General features: G+C 45.0%; 1 protein-coding gene across 14 annotated transcripts in view; it reads left to right on the top strand.

Moving 5' to 3' along the window:
* Positions 1-19,592, top strand: part of Mhcl (Myosin heavy chain-like) — a 402,915-nt gene that overhangs the window by 291,158 nt on the left and 92,165 nt on the right. For 4 of the 14 annotated variants that reach the window (XM_045745416.2, XM_069325323.1, XM_069325324.1 and 1 more), the window contains one exon: positions 1,480-1,569. In XM_045745416.2, the coding sequence (XP_045601372.2) occupies positions 1,480-1,569 (90 nt within the window). Of the gene's footprint in view, positions 1-1,479; positions 1,570-5,981; positions 6,936-8,840; positions 9,380-14,557; positions 14,684-18,528; positions 18,957-19,592 lie in introns of those variants that run through there. The other 10 variants (XM_045745405.2, XM_069325320.1, XM_045745401.2 and 7 more) reach the window with 7 other exon arrangements.

The following is a 19,592-nucleotide window of genomic DNA, read 5'->3' as shown; positions in this document are numbered from 1 at the left end:
CGACATACCTGTCTACTGCTATGAGGATAGATGCAACAGGGGAAAGAACGGTTTTTCCTGTCGGTTGTGAACCAGCTACGCTAAGCACTACTGCTATAGTTATTATTTATGTTCTTGTTATTGTTTCATTTATTTTACCCAAATTTCCTAATTTTTGTGTCACTGTGTGCCTCCCCCTACTGGCCTTCTCCCCCCCCCTCCCCTTTCCCAAATCCTTCCCTCCTCCCTCCCTCTTTCAATCCCCCCTCCATCTCACTCCCCCCTCCCTCTTTCCCTCCCTCTTTCCCTCCCCTTCTCTCCCTCCCTCCTCCTCCTTCCCTCCCTCCCTCCCTCCTCCTCCTTCCCTCCCTCCCCTTCCTTCCCTCCCTCCATCCCCTTCCTTCCCTCCCTCTTTCCCTCCCTCCCGCCCCCCTCCTTCCCTCCCTCCCTCTTTCCCTCCCTCCCGCCCCCTCCTTCCCTCCCTCCCTCTTTCCCTCCCCTTCTCTCCCATCCCTATCTTCCCCCTGTCCCCGTACCTCCCTCCGGCACTTCACTATTTAGCACTTTCCATTTGCATTGTTCACTATGACACTGAAAATGCCAGTGTCTCGTGTGTGTGTGTGTGTGTGTGTGTGTGTGTGTGTGTGTGTGTGTGTGTGTGTGTGTGTGTGTGTGTGTGTGTGTGTTTGTTTTCTATGCATCGGATTTGATAGGTAGGTTGCTTGGATTCGTTTCTAGTTACGTTAGGAAGTTGGATTTTTGTTTAGGGGGTGTCAAACCAAGGCTTCACTCGCAAGCCTCTCATTGCTCTATTAACTCGCCAGGAGTGTAGCAACATGCAGTGATGGTGGTGGCATGGGTTGCTTCCCGTGCTGTGAGTGAGGGTTGGGGTGGGCAGGTAGGGAGACAAGATGCCTTATTGGAAGACCTGCAGTATTTTGAGCATCCTCTAATTATTGAATCTATTCCAATTTGGTTTTTGAAATTGTTGGATACAGACTTCATACACGTGTTGAGTCGTATTCCTTGCATGTGTAATGCGTCCTTCTTCACACAGATGGTGCTGTTAGCTTAACCACTGCACTGCGCAAAGCGCCTTTAGGCGCTCAGAGAGTTGTGCTTTTTGTTTTTTAATTTGGCTATATTTTAATGTTTTTTAATGTTTTCATTACTATTTGTGTTTTGAAATGGAAATATTTGACTTGGAAACATTTTGACATTAAATTTACCTGAACATTTGTAAAAATAACAAAAATATGTCCTTGTCAATTGCACCAAGACGTTTTTGCCGAAAATAGGTGAGCAGTGCAAGGGTTAACATCTTATCTTCAGATGGAGTAATATTACCTCGTGTTGCTGCTGCTGCATTAGACATTTTTAAACATTTTTTGCAACCGCATTTACACTTTAGACTGGTGCTGCATTGCGGAGCCTCATGGCAGGGGCCGTGATGTACCATGCATTAGGGTCAGTAATTAAAGGCGTGTATTAATCTTTCAGGATGAGCTTGAGACGGTTCGGTCACGCCTGGACAAAGTGGAGAAGGAGCGCAGTTACCTGAAGCACGAGAACGAGAAGCTCGAATCCCGGGTCAGTTCATCCTCGCTTGTTTTTATTGATTAATTTTTATATGGATATGAGACCAAGTGTTTTATTTTTTTGTCAAGTTACAAGATGTCAACAAGGGGGCGTCCCCCTCAAATCTATCAACAGTGTGCCTAAAATCAATAAGAAAACATTGGTGCAGGGCATAAACGTTGTTCGGGCAGCATAGTTTAAACACTGGAGGAAAAAAACGGGCGAAGCAGAGACAGTAGCGTCCCACATCAGCAGTGGAGACGGGCAGAGGTAGAGGGCCAACCAGGACCCACACTATAGTGCCGCCCCCACCAGGCCCGCCTAATGTTTAATTGGATATGACCTCGCCGGCCCCAGAGAGCTCCTCCTGATGTCATAGTGGTGTGATGTTATCCCTTGTGGGAGGAGGTTAGGCCACCTGGTGGTCACGCCCAGACCTGTTCTCTTTAGTCTTCCCCCGGCTTCACACCCCTCCCCCCGGTTCATTTCTATTTTTACTGATGCTGTCCACTTTCTTCAGTTACTGTCTCTCTCTGTCTCTCTCTGTCTCTCTCTGTCTCTCTCTGTCTCTCTCTGTCTCTCTCTGTCTCTCTCTGTCTCTCTCTGTCTCTCTCTGTCTCTCTCTGTCTCTCTCTGTCTCTCTCTGTCTCTCTCTCTCTCTCTCTCTCTCTCTCTCTCTCTCTCTCTCTCTCTCTCTCTCTCTCTCTCTCTCTCTCTCTCTCTCTCTCTCTCTCTCTCTCTCTCTCTTTCTTTGAATACTCATCTTTTTTTGTATACTAAACTGCTCTTTGACTCAGAGGACAGGTACCCATCAAGCCATTTCCGTATTATTTATATGCTGCTCTGTATTTGGGCATTGTGTGTGTGTGTGTGTGTGTGTGTGTGTGTGTGTGTGAGAACAGGTACTCATTTTTAGAACGACTTACACTTGCAAGTGCAGCACGGAGTGGAGGGGCAAGTGATGAAGGTTGACGGTGGCGCCACCACCACGACTGCCGGTAAGTTAAGTCACTGTTGTTGTCTTAGATTCAGCTGCACGGAGCAAAAAGTTCCAAGTAGCACGGGGCTATGGTGAGCCCGTGGTGGACTTATCTGGCACGGGAACGGGGCTGTAACTGATGTATGTATGTATGTATGTATGTATGTATGTATATATATATATATATATATATATATATATATATATATATATATATATATATATATATATATATATATATATATATATATATATATATATATATATATATAAGTCGCGTGGATTGAGTCTTATTAACGATTTTGTAGTGGTTGGCGCTCTAATTCCCGCGTGGGGTTTCCACCCATATTTTCCCGTTTTCAGAACCTATGAATACACAATAACAATTTGTCGGCGTTGAGTGTTGCCACAGTAGAATGCCACCAAATGTTATTATTGTGAACTTTTGCCAGGTAGACTAAGTGTTGCCATTTCAGTGTTGCGTTTTTGTTGTGATCGCCATGGGCGTTGGTGCCATTCCCAAGTAATCACCATGGGCGTTGGTACCATTCCCAAGTAATCACCATGGGCGTTGTTATCATTCCCAAGTAATCACCATGGGCGTTGTTATCATTCCCAAGTAATCACCATGGGCATTGTTACCATTCCCAAGTAATCACCATGGGTGTTGGTACCATTCCCAAGTAATCACCATGGGCCTTGGTACCATTCCCAAGTAATCACCATGGGCGTTGTTATCATTCCCAAGTAATCACCATGGGCGTTGTTATCATTCCCAAGTAATCACCATGGGCATTGTTACCATTCCCAAGTAATCACCATGGGCATTGTTACCATTCCCAAGTAATCACCATGGGCATTGTTACCATTTCCAAGTAATCACCATGGGCCTTGGCACCATTCCCAAAGATGTCACCACAGTAGGCTGGCTGGTATTCGGTGTTACGTTTATAGGTAGGGACGCAACTTGATTTCTAAGAATGTTCAGTAAAGCCAGTGTTGTGGGTGTGCAGTAGGGGAACCCAGGACTTGCTAAGCAAGACACACTGTAATTCTCCAAGTGTCCAGGGGCCAGATTCACGAAAGCACTTACGAACCTGTACATCTTTTCTCAATCTTTGGCGGCTTTGTTTACCATTATTAAACAGTTAATGAGCTCCGAAGCACCAGGAGGCTGTTTATAACAATAACAACAGTTGATTGGCAAGTTTTCATGCTTGTAAACTGTTTAATAAATGTAACCAAAGCCGTCAAAGATTGACGAAAGATGTACACGTTCATAAGTGCTTGCATAAGTGTTTTCGTGAATCTGGCTCCAGTATTCCAACCTGTTATCCTAACCTGACATTGCTTATAGCAACTATTGGTAAAGCGTACACCAAATTAACTGTTGATCCCCAAACGTTTTCACATTTTGTAATATTAATTCCATTCAATATTTCTTCAAGAGAATGTGTATACAAAGAGCATGAAGAGTAATGTACAAGTTGTAGGGACAGGAGTTACACAATCTATGAAGCCACTGTTACGTGAAGCATTTTGGCTATTCCCTACCTGATGTGTACAGTATACACTATTTAAATATCTAAATATCTGAGACAGATATTCCCTGTCAGGCTGGTTTGTGCGCAAAATTGTCGTTTCCATTGAGCCCTTCATAGCTGGGGACCCAGTTAATTCTAACTTGCATGTAACTGAAGGTTTAGGAGGAGGAGGAGGACTGTGGTGGTTTAGTTTACATTGTCTTGAAGGGCCTAGGATATCTTAAGGAGTCAATAGATGTTCAATGTTATTGCATTATTATTATGATGGTTATCAAGTGTATGTTTAAGGGACAGTTTGATAGCGAATATTTTCGTCTGAATTGTGATAGCAGTATTTGTCACTGTGCCTAATGAGACAGGTTAGTGAGTAGGAAGCTGTTGGTGCTGTATAGGGTGGGTTGACGAGGTGCAGAGCCATCACTGTGGTGAGGGTCACTGAGACTACGGTTTCGGCTTTGAGGTGGTGTGGGTAATACATTCCCTACCTTGATTTTGGCAGGAGTCCCCCACGGTGGTGGTGGTGGCCTGTAGTCCGGTGCGGGTAAAAAAAACAAAAATCAGGGGTCTTGCGTGTGTTTGGCGCTATACTAGTGACGTGCATGAGACCTGTCGCCTCTCCCCCGCCCGCCCCCTTCCTCTCCCTTCCTCTCCCTAGTCCCGAGGGAGCTGATCGCACGTAACACTTTCATCATTCCGACCAATGGCTGAACAGTAATAAGTTGAGTGTACAAACAAAGCGACTAATGGCACTTATTCTGGTCTTTCCCTGAGGAGTCAAGGTCTAGTGCGGCTGTGCCAAGGTTGTTGGGAAGTGGCTGGCATAGGACAGAATGGAGGGATGTCGGCCTCTTCGCGCTCTGCTTCCCTTTTCAACACTTCAGAATCATAATCATATTTCTACTTGGCATCGGAACGGTTTCATAAACCCTTAAGTACATTGTGGGGGAGAGGGGTTGAGAGCCGTGCCTGCTAAACTCGTTTTCCAACACATCTAGATTGGGTTACTAAGACAGGAATACAGTAGGGGGTTACGTATGCTACGCTAAATAATATGCAAGACAGATACAGATGAATATATTATTAAATAATAAATTATTGGTTGAACAATGTTGAATATTGTTGGCTACAGTGAATAACATTTTAATCAAACACACATTTAACACGTTTATAATGACGCTAAACAAAGCATATTTTAGTAAGAATGGCGATTCATGTTGTAATTTTACAAGATAGTAATATAATAATCTTCGTATGCACCTGGTACCCACTACTACCCTTTAGCTCTGAGACCCCACAACTACCATTTATTCCTCAAAATTCACTACTGTACTTCCATTTACTATTAACCCTGAACACCCACTGTGAGGGAGAATTAATCCAGGCAGCAGTGGTTACTTGAAATCATTGTGACAGTAGATGGGTGAGTGATGTAAAGTGTTAAGTGCTGGCTTGTGTTTGATGTGGTGACGCAGGGAGTGACAGTGGCTGGTGTTTGGTGGACATCTTCAAAAGAAAACTGACTGTTTTCTAAAAGAAGTTCCGGACCAACCGGGTTGTGGTGGGTATGTGGGCCTGCGGGCCGCTCCAAGCAACAGCCTGGTGGACCAAACTCTCACGAGTCAAGCTTGGCCTCGGACAGGGCTTGGGGAGTAGAAGAACTCCCAGAACCCCATCAAGCAGGTATCAACCAGGTGGTGTTGTAACAGTGGCTGGTGTTTGACGTGGTGACACGATGTGTGTGTGACAGTGGCGGGTGTTTGGTGTGGTGACACGGTGTGTGTGTGTGACAGTGGCGGGTGTTTGGTGTATGACAATGACTGGTGTTTGTGCGGGCAGAGAGACCTGGCGATGTCAGCGAGAAAGGCAGAGGGCGGCGCGAGGCATGCTAAGTTTAGTGAGGTGTGGTGGTCGCTTGGCAGTGTGGTGGTGGGGTGCGTGAGGGAAGGATCGTCACACAGGGCGCAGCTCTACACAATGAGTGTCATGAGGACCTGAGAACTACACTCCCAGCCATGAACAACCGCGGTAATCCTAACCATCCCATATTTCCCAGCCTCACTGCGCCCTGGTCGGGCTTCACCCCAGGCACCCACTCCGTCCTCAGCCCTCCGCCGCGGTTTCCCTACAGTGTGGACGGGTCGCGCGGGCACCAGAGCTACGTCCCCGGTGGAGTGGTGCGCGGGCCTACGACCATAGGGAGATATGCGCGCTCACCGTCCCCTTCGCTGTACAGTCACAACAGCTTCGACTACTCGACCTCCGAGCGAGATCGACGACTCTCGCCTCCCGTACCCCGTCATCGCCCTCAGGATGACGTCATCAACTCCGATCCGGTGGTGTTCAATGCCGGGTTTACCTTCAGAATGGGGAAGGAAACCCATGTGCACAACCACGTGGAGGCGCGGGCCGCGTACACCGTCCCTGAGGCTCAGTCATCCAACCTCACCCGCCAGATAGATAAGTTTCTCAAAAAAACGGATCACATGTTAGATCGGTACAGTGCTGTCGTGGAGTCCCGCTCCGCAAACAGCTTGGCAAAAAGGCGAGGCAAGTCTGCAACGCCTGGAAGAGGGCTAGATGACTCTCCGGACCCATCTATGAGCCTTTCCTACCGTGCCCAGCGGTCCACCTCCGCCGCCGCCATCGCCGTCAAGGCTGAGAAACACTTCGAAGCCTTAACTCGCATCGGCAGCAGCACCAGCAAGAAGGCGGCGCCCATCGCCGAACATGAAGAAGACGATGATTTGGAGTCGTCAAGCAGCGACTCATTCGACGAGCTGGACACCGATGACGACATACCGCCCACGACGGACGTCTTCAGCATCTCCGACGACACGTCGGCTGACCTGAGCAAGGTACTGGACACGTCCTCACCGACCTGCTCCTTCGCCAGTGGTGGTGTGACGCGGACCTCTGCTGCCTCCCATCTTGCCTCAGGCTCCATTGACTGAGGCAATGGGGACCATACCATACCCAACCATTCCCTACCCACTATACCCAACCATCCCCCACTATACCCAACCATCCCCCACCATATCCCCCACCATTCCCCCCCTCCATACCACCCACCATACCCCCCCTCCATACCATCCACCATACCCCCCCACCATACCCCCCCCCCACCATACCCCCATCATACCCCCCATCATACCCCCACCTACCCCCCACCATACCCACCAATCCCCCTCACCATACCCAGCCCTCTCCCATCATACCAAATCTTTGCCACCAAATCTATCTTCTTAAGCTACCATTGGAATACATCCCAATGGTAGCTTAAACCCCCCTTAAAACCCCAAACCCCGTAACACCCTCCATGGCACCTCAACCCCCGTAACACTCCATAACATCCCCAAACCCCGTTACACTCCCCATAACACCTCACCCCCCGTTACACCCCTATAACACCTCAACACCTATGACGCCCTATATTCATGACACTGTTAGCCCGTAGCACCCCACTGACAGCTTCGTGGCACCCCGGTTCGTGACACCTCAAGGCAACTTAAAGTTCTAAATCATTGACAAGTCATGATTCCTTAAACTAGTGACACCTGGAGCCACTGATATCCAAATGACACCCGTCTCCTGACATTCTTGAACCCATGGCGCCACCTACAAGAAGGTCGCTTCTCACAGCCCATCTGCCAAGTCCCCCCCCCCAATAAATCCCCCTATTAAATCCTCCCTTCCACAATAAATCCCTCAATTACCCCTTCATTGCAGATCACTGCTGACTGTGTTTACATGCCGCCCGCTGGAGGGTCGTTCAACATGGCCGCCCACTGTGTGAACCCAGTTCGGGTCTTGCTAATTTGTGTGTCTTATGCTTATCCTAGTTTACAGGCTTAATGTGTGTGTGTGTGTGTTTTTCTCCGTGATGGTTCCTTGGCTCACTTCTTGTCTTACGAGAAGACTGAACGTAGATCGTGAAATACAGCGTGTATTGTATTGCTTTTTCCGGCGGTTACCTGTGCAGTATGAGTTTGTGATCGTGATGAGGTGATGGTGTGCGACGCTCTGCGGTCTTGGAGGTTTGCCGCCTCTTTTTATCGTGCAGTGTGTAGCCTATATTTATCCGTAGTTAAAAGTTGTTGTTTTGTAAAGGTTGCCTGATTTTTGTTCAGTGTGTGTGTGTGTTTGGTGTAGGTTACTGACGTTTATTGCCAGGATTGGTGAGGCTGGGGAGGGGGCGAGGCTGGGGTGGTAACGAGGCTGGGGTGGTGGCGAGGCTGGGGTGGTGGCGAGGCTGGGGTGGTGGCGAGGCTGGGGTGGTGACGAGGCTGGGGTGGTGACGAGGCTGGGGTGGTGGCGAGGCTGGGGTGGTGGCGAGGCTGGGGTGGTGGCGAGGCTGGGGTGGTGGCGAGGCTGGGGTGGTGGCGAGGCTGGGGTGGTGGCGAGGCTGGGGTAGTGGCGAGGCTGGGGTGGTGGCGAGGCTGGGGTGGTGGCGAGGCTGGGGTGGTGGCGAGGCTGGGGTGGTGGCGAGGCTGGGGTGGTGGCGAGGCTGGGGTGGTGACGAGGCTGGGGTGGTAACGAGGCAATACAAACTACAATACAGTAGATGAAGGAGTTCGCGAGTGTATTACGCAGGTGTTGTGAAGCGGTATGTGGTGGTAGCCAGGCGGCCACCGTCTCCAGCATGTGGGTGAGGGTGCCAATAGCGGGGGGGGGGGGGGGGGGGTCGGGAGGGGCAGGGAGGAAGTATGTGGTGTCGTTTAGTGGGTGTGATGGAACTGCGCTGGTCAGTACTCACCTACTGATACCAGCAGTGCTTCCTCTGCTGTCACAGCTGCACCACCACCACCACCCCCGTATACCACACACCAAGCCTTTCAAATTTATCTGTGTCAAGACCGGCCGTTTAGAGGGGCGGTAGATGGCGATCTTCATTTCCATGCTGATGCCAGAATTTTGCTGCATTGTGAACGAGGAATTACGTTGTTAATATAACGGTTTTTAAGCATATTCCGTGTGTTGTTACCACGGCATAAAATGTTTGTGAAGAACTGGCTAATTTTGTCAGTGAGCTACCCACCCAGTCTAAAGGCTGTTGTCAGTAAGGGAGTAAAACTTTTTGGTTGGTGTTGAAGAGAAGCAAGAGAGTATTAAACTTGCGTGGCTGAGTGTGTGTGTCGGCCACAGCTGTGATGTACAGGCGGGATAAGAAGTGTAAACGTGATCTACAAGTTTCAGTTCTTCAAACAAAGGATATTTGTGGACGTAAATAGGATGCTCAGCTTGTCTTGTGGTCGCTATGTTCAGCATGTGGAGAGCAGCTGGCGACAGGAAGAAACCCCAAGTGACTAAACTGAGTTTTGTCCCCGTTACCCCCATGAGTTAACCCCCCCCCCTGCAGTTTTCAAAATATCCCAAACATCCCAAATTCGACGCCTGAGCCATATTTTGGAGCCAAATTCTGAAGTTACCCGACTGCCACTACCAGCTGTTGAACCTGCTGTCCCAGCTGTGTGAGTTACGTGAATGACACCACCTGTTAAGCCTGCTGTCCCAGCTGTGTGAGTAAATGTGCTAGAAATCTACTATTTTCCTGTTGTGTTTATAGCTATAAGAACATCAAGGTATAGTAAACCCACACGTTATAAATAACTTGACAAATACTGTATACCTATATTCATAGGGTTAAATTATATACACATAAATATAGGCGCCTGACAGCTGGGTGCACAGTGCTTCGGATTCATAGTCCTGAGGTTCCGGGTTCGATTCCCGGTGGAGGCGGAGACAAATGGGCAAAATGTTTCTTTCACCCTGATGCTCCTGTTACCTAGCAGTAAATAGGTACCTGGGAGTTAGACAGCTGCTACGGGCTGCTTCCCGGGGGGGGGGGGTGTAACAAAAAGGAGGCTTGGTCGAGGACCGGGCCGTGGGAGACGCTAAGCCCCGAAATCATCTCAAGATAACCTCAAGATAGGTACGATTATATTTGGAGGATGGACGCAAGATATGACATTAGATACGTCGGCTTCTAAAAGAATCACCACCAAGGTGGGTGGGTGGGTGGGTGGGTGTGTGTGTGTGTGTGTGTGTGTGTGTGTGTGTGTGTGTGTGTGTGTGTGTGTGTGTGTGTGTGTGTGTGTGTGTGTGTGTGTGTGCGCGCGCGCGTGTGGAGACCCACAATACGAGGCTCGGGAGGGGTCGTACGATCCAATGTAAAAACTTTGGGGTTAAATTTAGGATATTTCCAGGAGTGCCTTGATCTAAACATTGTCTGGTTTGCTGGGTATCTCACTCTTCTATTGTATCTCACCGTGTGTGTGTGTGTGTGTGTGTGTGTGTGTGTGTGTGTGTGTGTGTGTGTGTGTGTGTGTGTGTGTGTGTGTGTGTGTGTGTTAAAACTGCCTAATGGCTGAGAAAGACTTTCACCATACAAAACTGCATTGACATTATATTTGAGGTTATCTACTCTCCTCGAAGCTATTTTTATTTGATTTTGAAATCACGTTTTATACAAGATGCTGTCATCCTTGGTTGTAACTCTGACTAGTGGTAAATGTTGTGTGTATGTATGATGGAATATACAGAATTTCTGCTTACATACATACTAAACCTGTTGGTGTTGCTAGCGGAATGGAAATGGATTGGTACCTGGTTACCTGGTTGATGGGGTTCTGGGAGATCTTCTACTCCCCAAGCCCGGCCCGAGGCCAGACTTGACATATTGGTAGTGTGACCTGGTTGCATATGTGATAGGGGATGCAGTTGGCAGATAAGCTTTTATTATATTATACAAAAAATTACACTTTTGAAAACAAGAGAGATTTTTTTCATTTGATCTATAAATAACTGAATTACATTAGGGTGTTACTGGATTCAACTTAAAACTGCCTTTTTCCACGTGTGGAGAAAAAGGAGAGGCAAGAAATGTGGAGAGTTTTCACTTGCTTGTGTCTTGGAGTTGGTGAGGAATAAGCAGTGTTGTAGTGTACAAAATATGAGACTGATATTGTGAACTGACGCTCTTAAACCTCAATTAATTTAGGCTGTGGACTAAATGACGGTCTGGTGGAAATGCTTTACAGCCTTGACGCTTAACATATAAACGCTTTTGTAAACCGAACTGTTATCTTGTATATAATGTAAATGCTATTTATAAATATCACAATATCTACAGAAGATTTTATTGAGACAATATTATCTACTGGAGACGTGTTCCTCAGAATAAACCAGTACTGACAGTGTTATTGAAAGTAAGATTCCCTAGTGAAGACGTTGCTCTTGCGCCAAGTTACATACTAACCTCAAAATATTATCACTTGGGCAGTGGATAATAGAATAGAAATATCAGGGGGGAAAGCGCCAAGCCATTACGACTATAAAGCACTTGGAAGGGTCAGGATAAGGATTTGGGATGGGACGGGGGAAGGAATGGTGCCCAACTACTTGGACGGTCGGGGATTGAACGCCGAGGGCAAGTGGATAAAAAAAAACGATACTTAGGTATGCAAGCCTAATTATTTTAAACAAGGCGCAGACGTGATAGAAATACCGCCAATACCTGGATAAAGTGTGTTGTGTTCCTTGTTTAACTACCATTGAACGTTTGTCCCAAATGAAGAGGCGGCGGAGTCAGACGGATGCTGGTACACTGTTATGAATACTGTATTATGAAGCAGTTATCCCCACCGGGTCAAGGTGATGGTTCATAGCGAAGACGCTGACGTGTGGGTTATCTTGAGAGGTTATCTTGAGATAATTTTGGGGCTTTTTAGTGTCCCCGCGGCCCGGTCCTCGACCAGGCCTCCACCCCCAGGAAGCAGCCCGTGACAGCTGACTAACACCCAGGTACCTATTTTACTGCTAGGTAACAGGGGTATAGGGTGAAAGAAACTCTGCCCATTGTTTCTCGCCGGCGCCTGGGATCGAACCCAGGATCGAACCCAGGATCACAGGATTACAAGTCCAGCGTGCTGTCCGCTCGGCCGACCGGCTCCCTAGACTAGGTCTAGCAAAGGTCTAGACTGGGTCTAGCAAAATTAAAACATTTTCTCCTCAATAGAATGTAGACGAAATATTAAATATCTCCAGTCCTAGAGCCTGGCCCTAGGCTAGTACAGTATTTGATAGAGCTCCCAGAACATACTCCAGGTATGCCTCCAGGCAAAGCTTCAATTATTGATCAGGAGAATATATTTAATGAATCCTTGGAAGAGAGATTGGATATACATGAGAGTCAGAATCCTTTAGCAAAGCAATGACAGAAAAATTTATATTTGAGTGATCCAGAAGGTGGTGATAGACAATGTCCCTTGGTTTACAATCTGAAATGTAAACATACGAGTCAGTCTAACAACTGATGGAAGTCAGTGTTCCCTCACCTGTAAAAAATAGGGTTTATCTACAGATTACGTAAGCTTTATAATTATTACATTACATACGTTAATTCTCTCTCCACTTTCCATTGATCGATCTTACTATAATAATAAACCAATTAGCATGAAAAATGTTAAGTAAGCTTTATAATTACTCTATTACATTACATACGTTAATTGTCTCTCCACTTTATATTGATCGATCTTACTATAATAATACAAAATTAGGAGCATGAAAAGTATTAACTGATTTTGATGGAACTATCTTAATGCAAGTTTCGCTTCACGGGTTTTGGGGGGTAGAGACCGACAATGATAGGAAGATGGAAACGTGGGAAGACTTGTACAGAATAATGCCAACCACTCGGACAGGACGGTAGAGCGACGGCCTCGCTAGATGCAGGTCGGCGTTCAATCCCCGACCGTCCAAGTGGTTGAGCATCATTCCTTCTCTCCGTCCCATCCCAAATCCTTATTCTCATCCCTTCCGAGTGCTATATAGCCGTAAGGGTTTTTCTCTTAAGATATTTTTCAATCTCTTACTCAATCTCTCTTTAGGGCTTTCTTCTGATAATTAACTTACATGTCCAGAATGAATAGCTCTTGAATGTGAATAGTTCCCCATTCACTTCATGACCACATCCAACTGTTCTCAACCTTGATGAGATATGTTAATGGACTGAATAATTGTCTTATATTTAAGACTGTATACAAAATAACATGTATTTTAACCATACTGAATAATGTCTATCTAGTAAAGAATATTGAGTATTCATCAATACATTATACCTTTATACTCGTACATTCAAGAACCCGATGACAAGACTACATTTTTGCATACCAATTAGACTCAAAAGAAAATCTAATATCACCTGCAAGACCAAGTAGGTATACTTTATTATAATTCCTAATGAATTATTCTATCAAAACTTAATGTTCTATTAGTTTAATAGATTGGGGCTAAGGGTCTGTCTCTCTGTCTCTGTCTGTCTCTATCTCTCTCTCCCCTCTCTCTCCTCCCTCTCTCCTCCCTCTCTCCTCCCTCTCTCCCTCCCCCCTTCCCTCCCCCTTCCCTACCTCCCCCCCTCCGTCTGCCACTTTCCTAGTAGCCATTAGAGTGAAGTACACCTCGGAGGGTTCATAAAAAAGGTATGACCTCCAACCACAAGAAAATGAACTGGGGGAGGTGGGTTAATATTAGGGAACACTTACTGCCTGAATGTTTGTGAGGCTGGCCAGTGATAGCAGTGACAGATGCACCATAACTCTGCCGGCAGGTTATGGTGTATCTGTGGAAGAGAAGTGGTCAGAGTGAAATGCTTATTCAAATTATGTAAATATTGCGTTAATAGCTTTGTCAACGGACTCTGGGATAGGCTCCGGTGTTTTCCTTAGCCCAGCTGACTATGGGAGTCGTTCAGCTGACTGTGGGAGTCACTATTAATATCCATAAACATTACTAAAATAGTAATAGTAAAATAAGTGTTATTGGTAGCTTTAATAAAGGTATTAATTAATACATAGTTGTTGGTAATGGTAGAAACAGCAAAATCGGCGCCAGAACTAATATGGCCTTGTGTGATAGATGGTGGCGGTAGTGAGCCAGAGGCATGGACGATAATTTTACAAGCGTCTGTGTGTTTTTTTATCTTCACCTCGAGCGACTAGGTGTGACTTGTGGCAGCTCCAACAATAAATAACGATGATAATTTAATAATAATAGTGTCACTAAACATGCTGTATGAAGGCGTAAGGTCTTTTTATGATCTCCTTGTGTACACGTAAATATTGTTCACTTAGAAGTGAGAAGCTAGTCACAGATTTAAATGGAGATTTGACAGCTCATGGGCAATAGGACCTTGACACCAGTCGATCAAGGGTTGATTAGGCGGGACCTAAGAGCTGGACCTCAGTGCCTCGCAAATACAGCTAAGTACACCGACACTATACTCTGAGGTGTATAGTGGAGGGTGTAGATATAATGTGTGGTAGAGTAGGAGAGGTATAGGCCAGGCCGCCCACCATACTTCCGGCAGACGACGACGGGCACGGGGTGGGTGGGTGCGTGGGGCGTGGTAACCTGGGTGGGTGTGTGTATACGGAAGTGTAGGGTGGAGCATAGCGCCTCTGGCTGGCATCCAGGTGGGGGTGGCGGACCCGGGATGGGGCGGCCCTGGTGGTGTTGGGGCAGCGGCGTGGCCAGTACTCAGGCGGGGGCGCCTCATAACGCTCTTCTTCTCAGTGCTCCAGTCAGCCCTTGCCTCCCCATAAAGGTGTACTGTACAGTGTAAGATGGTCAACAGTGTTATATTGCAAATATAAGTACGCTCACTTGTGTAATGCCGATGCTCAGTGTTCTCAGACGAGTGTAATTCCTGCCTGCTGGATGGGCAGCCTATCACCTCGTGGTGTTTTGTGCTAAAATGTGGGGTGACAACGCCATACGTCCCTTTTGTGTACGTTGACGTTGGTTCCGGCTTCATGTTACGCTCTAGGGTACATCCGACCCTTGGATCGTCGTCAATCCTAACTCATTGGGATTGGCTCTAACTCATTAGGATTGTCGTCAATCCTAACAGCAGCAGCAGCAACACATTGCGCTCAACCAAGAAAAGCTGGTGGGAGGAAAGCTTGATTTTGTTCGTACGTTATTTAACTCGTAATCATCTTGTGGGCGGTGATGAAAGAGGTATAAAAACACGCAGTTCATTCCTGAACTAGATATTACCTGTGGTTTACCTATGGTCTATTGTAGAACAATCAATTGGATCTGTTGTGTTTTATAGTGTTTTTAATTGTTCGCTGCACCTTAACCTTTCATTTGTTGTGTTCTACGCCTCTTCCATCTCTCACTCCAGCATGTTGTAAAGTGGAAGGTGGGCAGTGGTTTTCCATATTTTTTATTATCACTTTCTGTCCTCCATGGTGTATAAGATCTCTTCCGCTATGGGTTAGTTTGCGTTGTTATAGCCCCATACCCGTGCTGAGTAGTGGTGGAGATGTTAGATGCATAACTATCTGCTCAACAACTGAGCCTTAGTATTCGTTTATCTAAGAAAGTTACACATTTAACATATTGAGGACTATTCATATTTTTGGTTAGTGCCGTTTAATTTGTTACTAAAGCAGCCCGTCCTGCTAAGGTTTCCCCCAACGTCAAGAAACTGTCATACTAAAGTGCCCTTTCCTAACCTACCAGAGGACCCAAAACGGGCCAGTAGATAAATTTCGCGTGACACTACCATTTTCTAGTACGACGATTTTTTGGCTTTAGGGAGTATGTACGTCTCAATGCGAGGCTATTAGGAGAACAGGTTGGTCTTCACCCCTCCCGCTTGCTGTGGTGAAACCCTCACAGGAACTGCGCCCCATGTTCTGCTATTATCATGCTCGTGTGTATGTGAGGGTGTGAGAGAGATCATCAATGAACTGAAAAATAAATAGAGATAATGGTGTGTGGCCTTACCTAATTATTGCACACAAATGCGCTTACAGGGTCTAGAATGAACCCTGCAAACTACTCATTGTAACTGTCCCTATTTTCCGCTTGTTACGACTTGTAATAAAGTCGTTACATCTTGTTATAACGTTTTTATTGCGTATTAGAATGTTGTTACAACTTGCTATATTGGTTACTACTTCGTGTTAGGTGTTAAGCTTTGTTCCAACATTGTAACAACGTCGTAGTTTCGTCGTGTGTTTGGTGGGAACTCCCGCCAAAAATATATGTGGTAAGGTTACCACATTATATATATGTATTTTCTTAGAAGGGCTAGTTTATTTAGCAGCTCCACTCATCCTGTGAGTGAAAATACCACTGAATCAGCGTATACAACACCCCCAATAGAAAGAAAAGCTGCTGGAATGTTCATCCTGTTACTTGTACCCAAACGCAGCTGTTCACTGTCTAAAGTGAACAGTTTATCAAAAAAATTTGCATTTACCACCCCCCTCCTCTGTATGTTATGTTATGCAGTTACTTCTGATCTTCCTGTATATTTTGTCATCTAGTTTTGAACTTAATATTGTATTAATTTAAACTATCTCTTCCTCTAGAGCAAGGGTTCTTAACCTTTTTACAATGACAAACCTCCAATGGATCACCTAGTATGTTTCCATACTTCCCTTGGCCAGACTTGTGGGAATTGACCACCACCAGCCCTGTTGGGTTCCAACATGACTTCTATAGATGTCAATAGGTTAATTTTACTTTAGCTTTGGATAGCTAGGAATAGAACAGCTGAAAGAAACTCAAAAGGATTTTATAATTTATTTATAGAAACCTGCAACCCACAAATTCCCTAGCTAGCTACAGGTAGTTTACTGTTGTTTTTATGGAATCAAAACATGGTATCTAGGCACAGTTACTGACGGTGATAATTAATTCTAATCGAACATGATCGTTTTTAATTGTTAAGGGATTTAGTCCCATATCCCCATTATTTTATGTCTAAACTTCAAGAGGTATGGATAACCCCGGTTAAAAACGCCTGATCTAGAATCTCTTCAATTTACACACTTTCCTTGCCTTACGAATATATTAACATCCTTTTAACCCAACTGCGCCTTAAGCTTCATCAGTATTCTGTATTAATACGGAACATGACTTATTTATCAGCCTTATCAATTTCACTAATAATTTTATGTATCGTAATCATGTTACTTCGTTTCCATTTCCTCATAGTTCAATTCTCGCAGTTTTGGTATGACCCTTGTTTCATACTTCAGGATTTGTTATAAATTGGGTTTTTAGGCTTCTTAAGATAAGGTTCAATGCTTTGGTGGCTTGCTTCAGCATAGGTCTCCTTCCCTAGGTTTCTAAATGTTATTCTTATGGATTGCTAGTTTCTCATTTATTGACGATATCCTATTTATTTTACCCCTTCTCCCCCCCCCCCATACTAGGCTAGGTGTTCTATCATCTATCAGATCGTTTGTTTTTGCTGCTTCAGGGAGCAAATGTGCCCTTTCATTTCATACTTTTCTGTGGATCCTTTTGCTCCCTCCATAATAACTTTACATTTATTCAAGTTGAAATCTAGTAGCCATTTTTCCGACCATTACTGATTCTTATCCAGGGCGTCCCGCATATGTGTTTTCCCGTAGTATGTAATGATTCTTTTAATTAATTTTGCATCATCTGCTAACGTTAATGTGCATAATTTTCGTAATTTGTCATTAACGTATGTCATGAATAGTATATCGTAAATATCAAGGAGGTGCTTTAATCCATATTTAACGCCATTCCAGTTACTCCCTGCTTACTTTACAAGTTTGTAGAGTAGTCTCTTGTGTGATGAATTTTGATATGTGCGCATATATATATATATATATATATATATATATATATATATATATATATATATATATATATATATATATATGTCGTACCTAGTAGCCAGAACTCACTTCTCAGCCTACTATGCAAGGCCCGATTTGCCTAATAAGCCAAGTTTTCATGAATTAATTGTTTTTCGACTTCCTAACCTACCTAACCGAACCTAACCTAACTTTTTCGGCTACCTAACCTAACCTAACCTATAAAGATAGGTTAGGTTAGGTTAGGTAGGGTTGGTTAGGTTCGGTCATATATCTACTTTAATTTTATCTCCAATAAAAATCAATTGACCTCATACATAATGAAATGGGTAGCTTTATCATTTCATAAGAAAAAAATTAGAGAAAATATATTAATTCAGGAAAACTTGGCTTATTAGGCAAATCGGGCCTTGCATAGTAGGCTGAAAAGTGAGTTCTGGCTACTAGGTACGACATATATATATATATATATATATATATCTCTCTCTCTCTCTCTCTCTCTCTCTCTCTCTCTCTCTCTCTCTCTCTCTCTCTCTCTCTCTCTCTCTCTCTCTCTCTCTCTCTCTCTCTCTCTCTCTCTCTCTCTCTCTTTTCCTCTCTCTCTCTCTTTTCCTCTCTCTCTCTCTTTTCCTCTCTCTCTCTCTTTTCCTCTCTCTCTCTCTCTCTCTTCCTCTCTCTCTCTCTCTCTTCCTCTCTCTCTCTCTTCCTCTCTCTCTTCCTCTCTTCTCTCTCTCTCTTCTCTCTCTTTTTTCTTATTTTTTGTCGAAAGTAGTCAAAGTGTAATTCCCTGAATCGTTCGGTTGATATCCGGTACACACACGTCAGGCTTCCGGTCACTTGGGGTAAAAGCGTGTGGCGCAGGATGAGGTGGCCCTCTGCCAGCGCCTTGTTATTCTCATGGTATGAGGCGGTTGGGAGCCTCGATACCACGCGGGACAAATAGTCGCACCCAACACGACCCTTCTAGTGTGCACACACATTATGGATCATTATAGCAAAGTGGCATTGGTGTTGTGGTGACTCGAGAGGCGAGACGGATATTGTGAGGCTATTTTAGCATTATGTCGAATTAGTGCACGGCGGTGTCACTGTGTTTACGAGTGTTTCACGTACGTTCAAGCCGGGAACATTTTGATAGGGAGGTAGAGAGGCGGGTGGCTGTGTGGTGCACCTGTACTTACCGTCTTCCAAGGAATGGAAACTCTAACATCCCGCCGCTTTAACAAGGTACACCTCAGTTCATCGTCTAAGAATACTCACCTATTCTTTTACATGACTAACCCAAGTATTCCTTTGTCATATCGTTACTAGTTCAAACTGTGATTCTGTATCCTCTACGTGTGTGTGTATTTTAGTATTGTGACCAAGTAGTACAGTATATATATTTACATTTACAAATCTCTCTTTTTTTTAATATGAATGAATAGTCTGTCATTACACCTTTGACAGTGCACAATACATGTTAAATTACCAAGTGAAATATTTCAAACATGTTTACGGATGTACCGTATAAAGGCAGCTCTGTTTTGATGGGGATATATGCAGTATATGCGGGGGTATATCTTTCAATGTATACACGCTAGAGCTTTCCCTAATTACTACTCAGGATGTTAACTTAATAGTAAGAGGGCTTGCGGCCTCTGTATCACCTTGTAACCCACAAACTCCTATGTTACAATAAAGATAAAAATGTTAAATACCTATATTATAGAAAATCATCTTTTATATCAATTATTCGGCCATTGAGTATTAAGAAAAATCTCCCTTTTCAGTATATGGCACTTTTTCCATAATATTTTGCAAGGGGGTTTTGAATTTTCCTGCAACCATCTAAAACTTTACACGTGACTGACTTTTCTGTCA

The sequence above is a fragment of the Procambarus clarkii genome, chromosome 16 (genome assembly GCF_040958095.1).
Source record: "Procambarus clarkii isolate CNS0578487 chromosome 16, FALCON_Pclarkii_2.0, whole genome shotgun sequence".
Classification (NCBI taxonomy): domain Eukaryota; kingdom Metazoa; phylum Arthropoda; class Malacostraca; order Decapoda; family Cambaridae; genus Procambarus; species Procambarus clarkii.
Note: the sequence above shows the minus strand (reverse complement) of the source record. Positions and strands in the feature narration are given on the sequence as shown.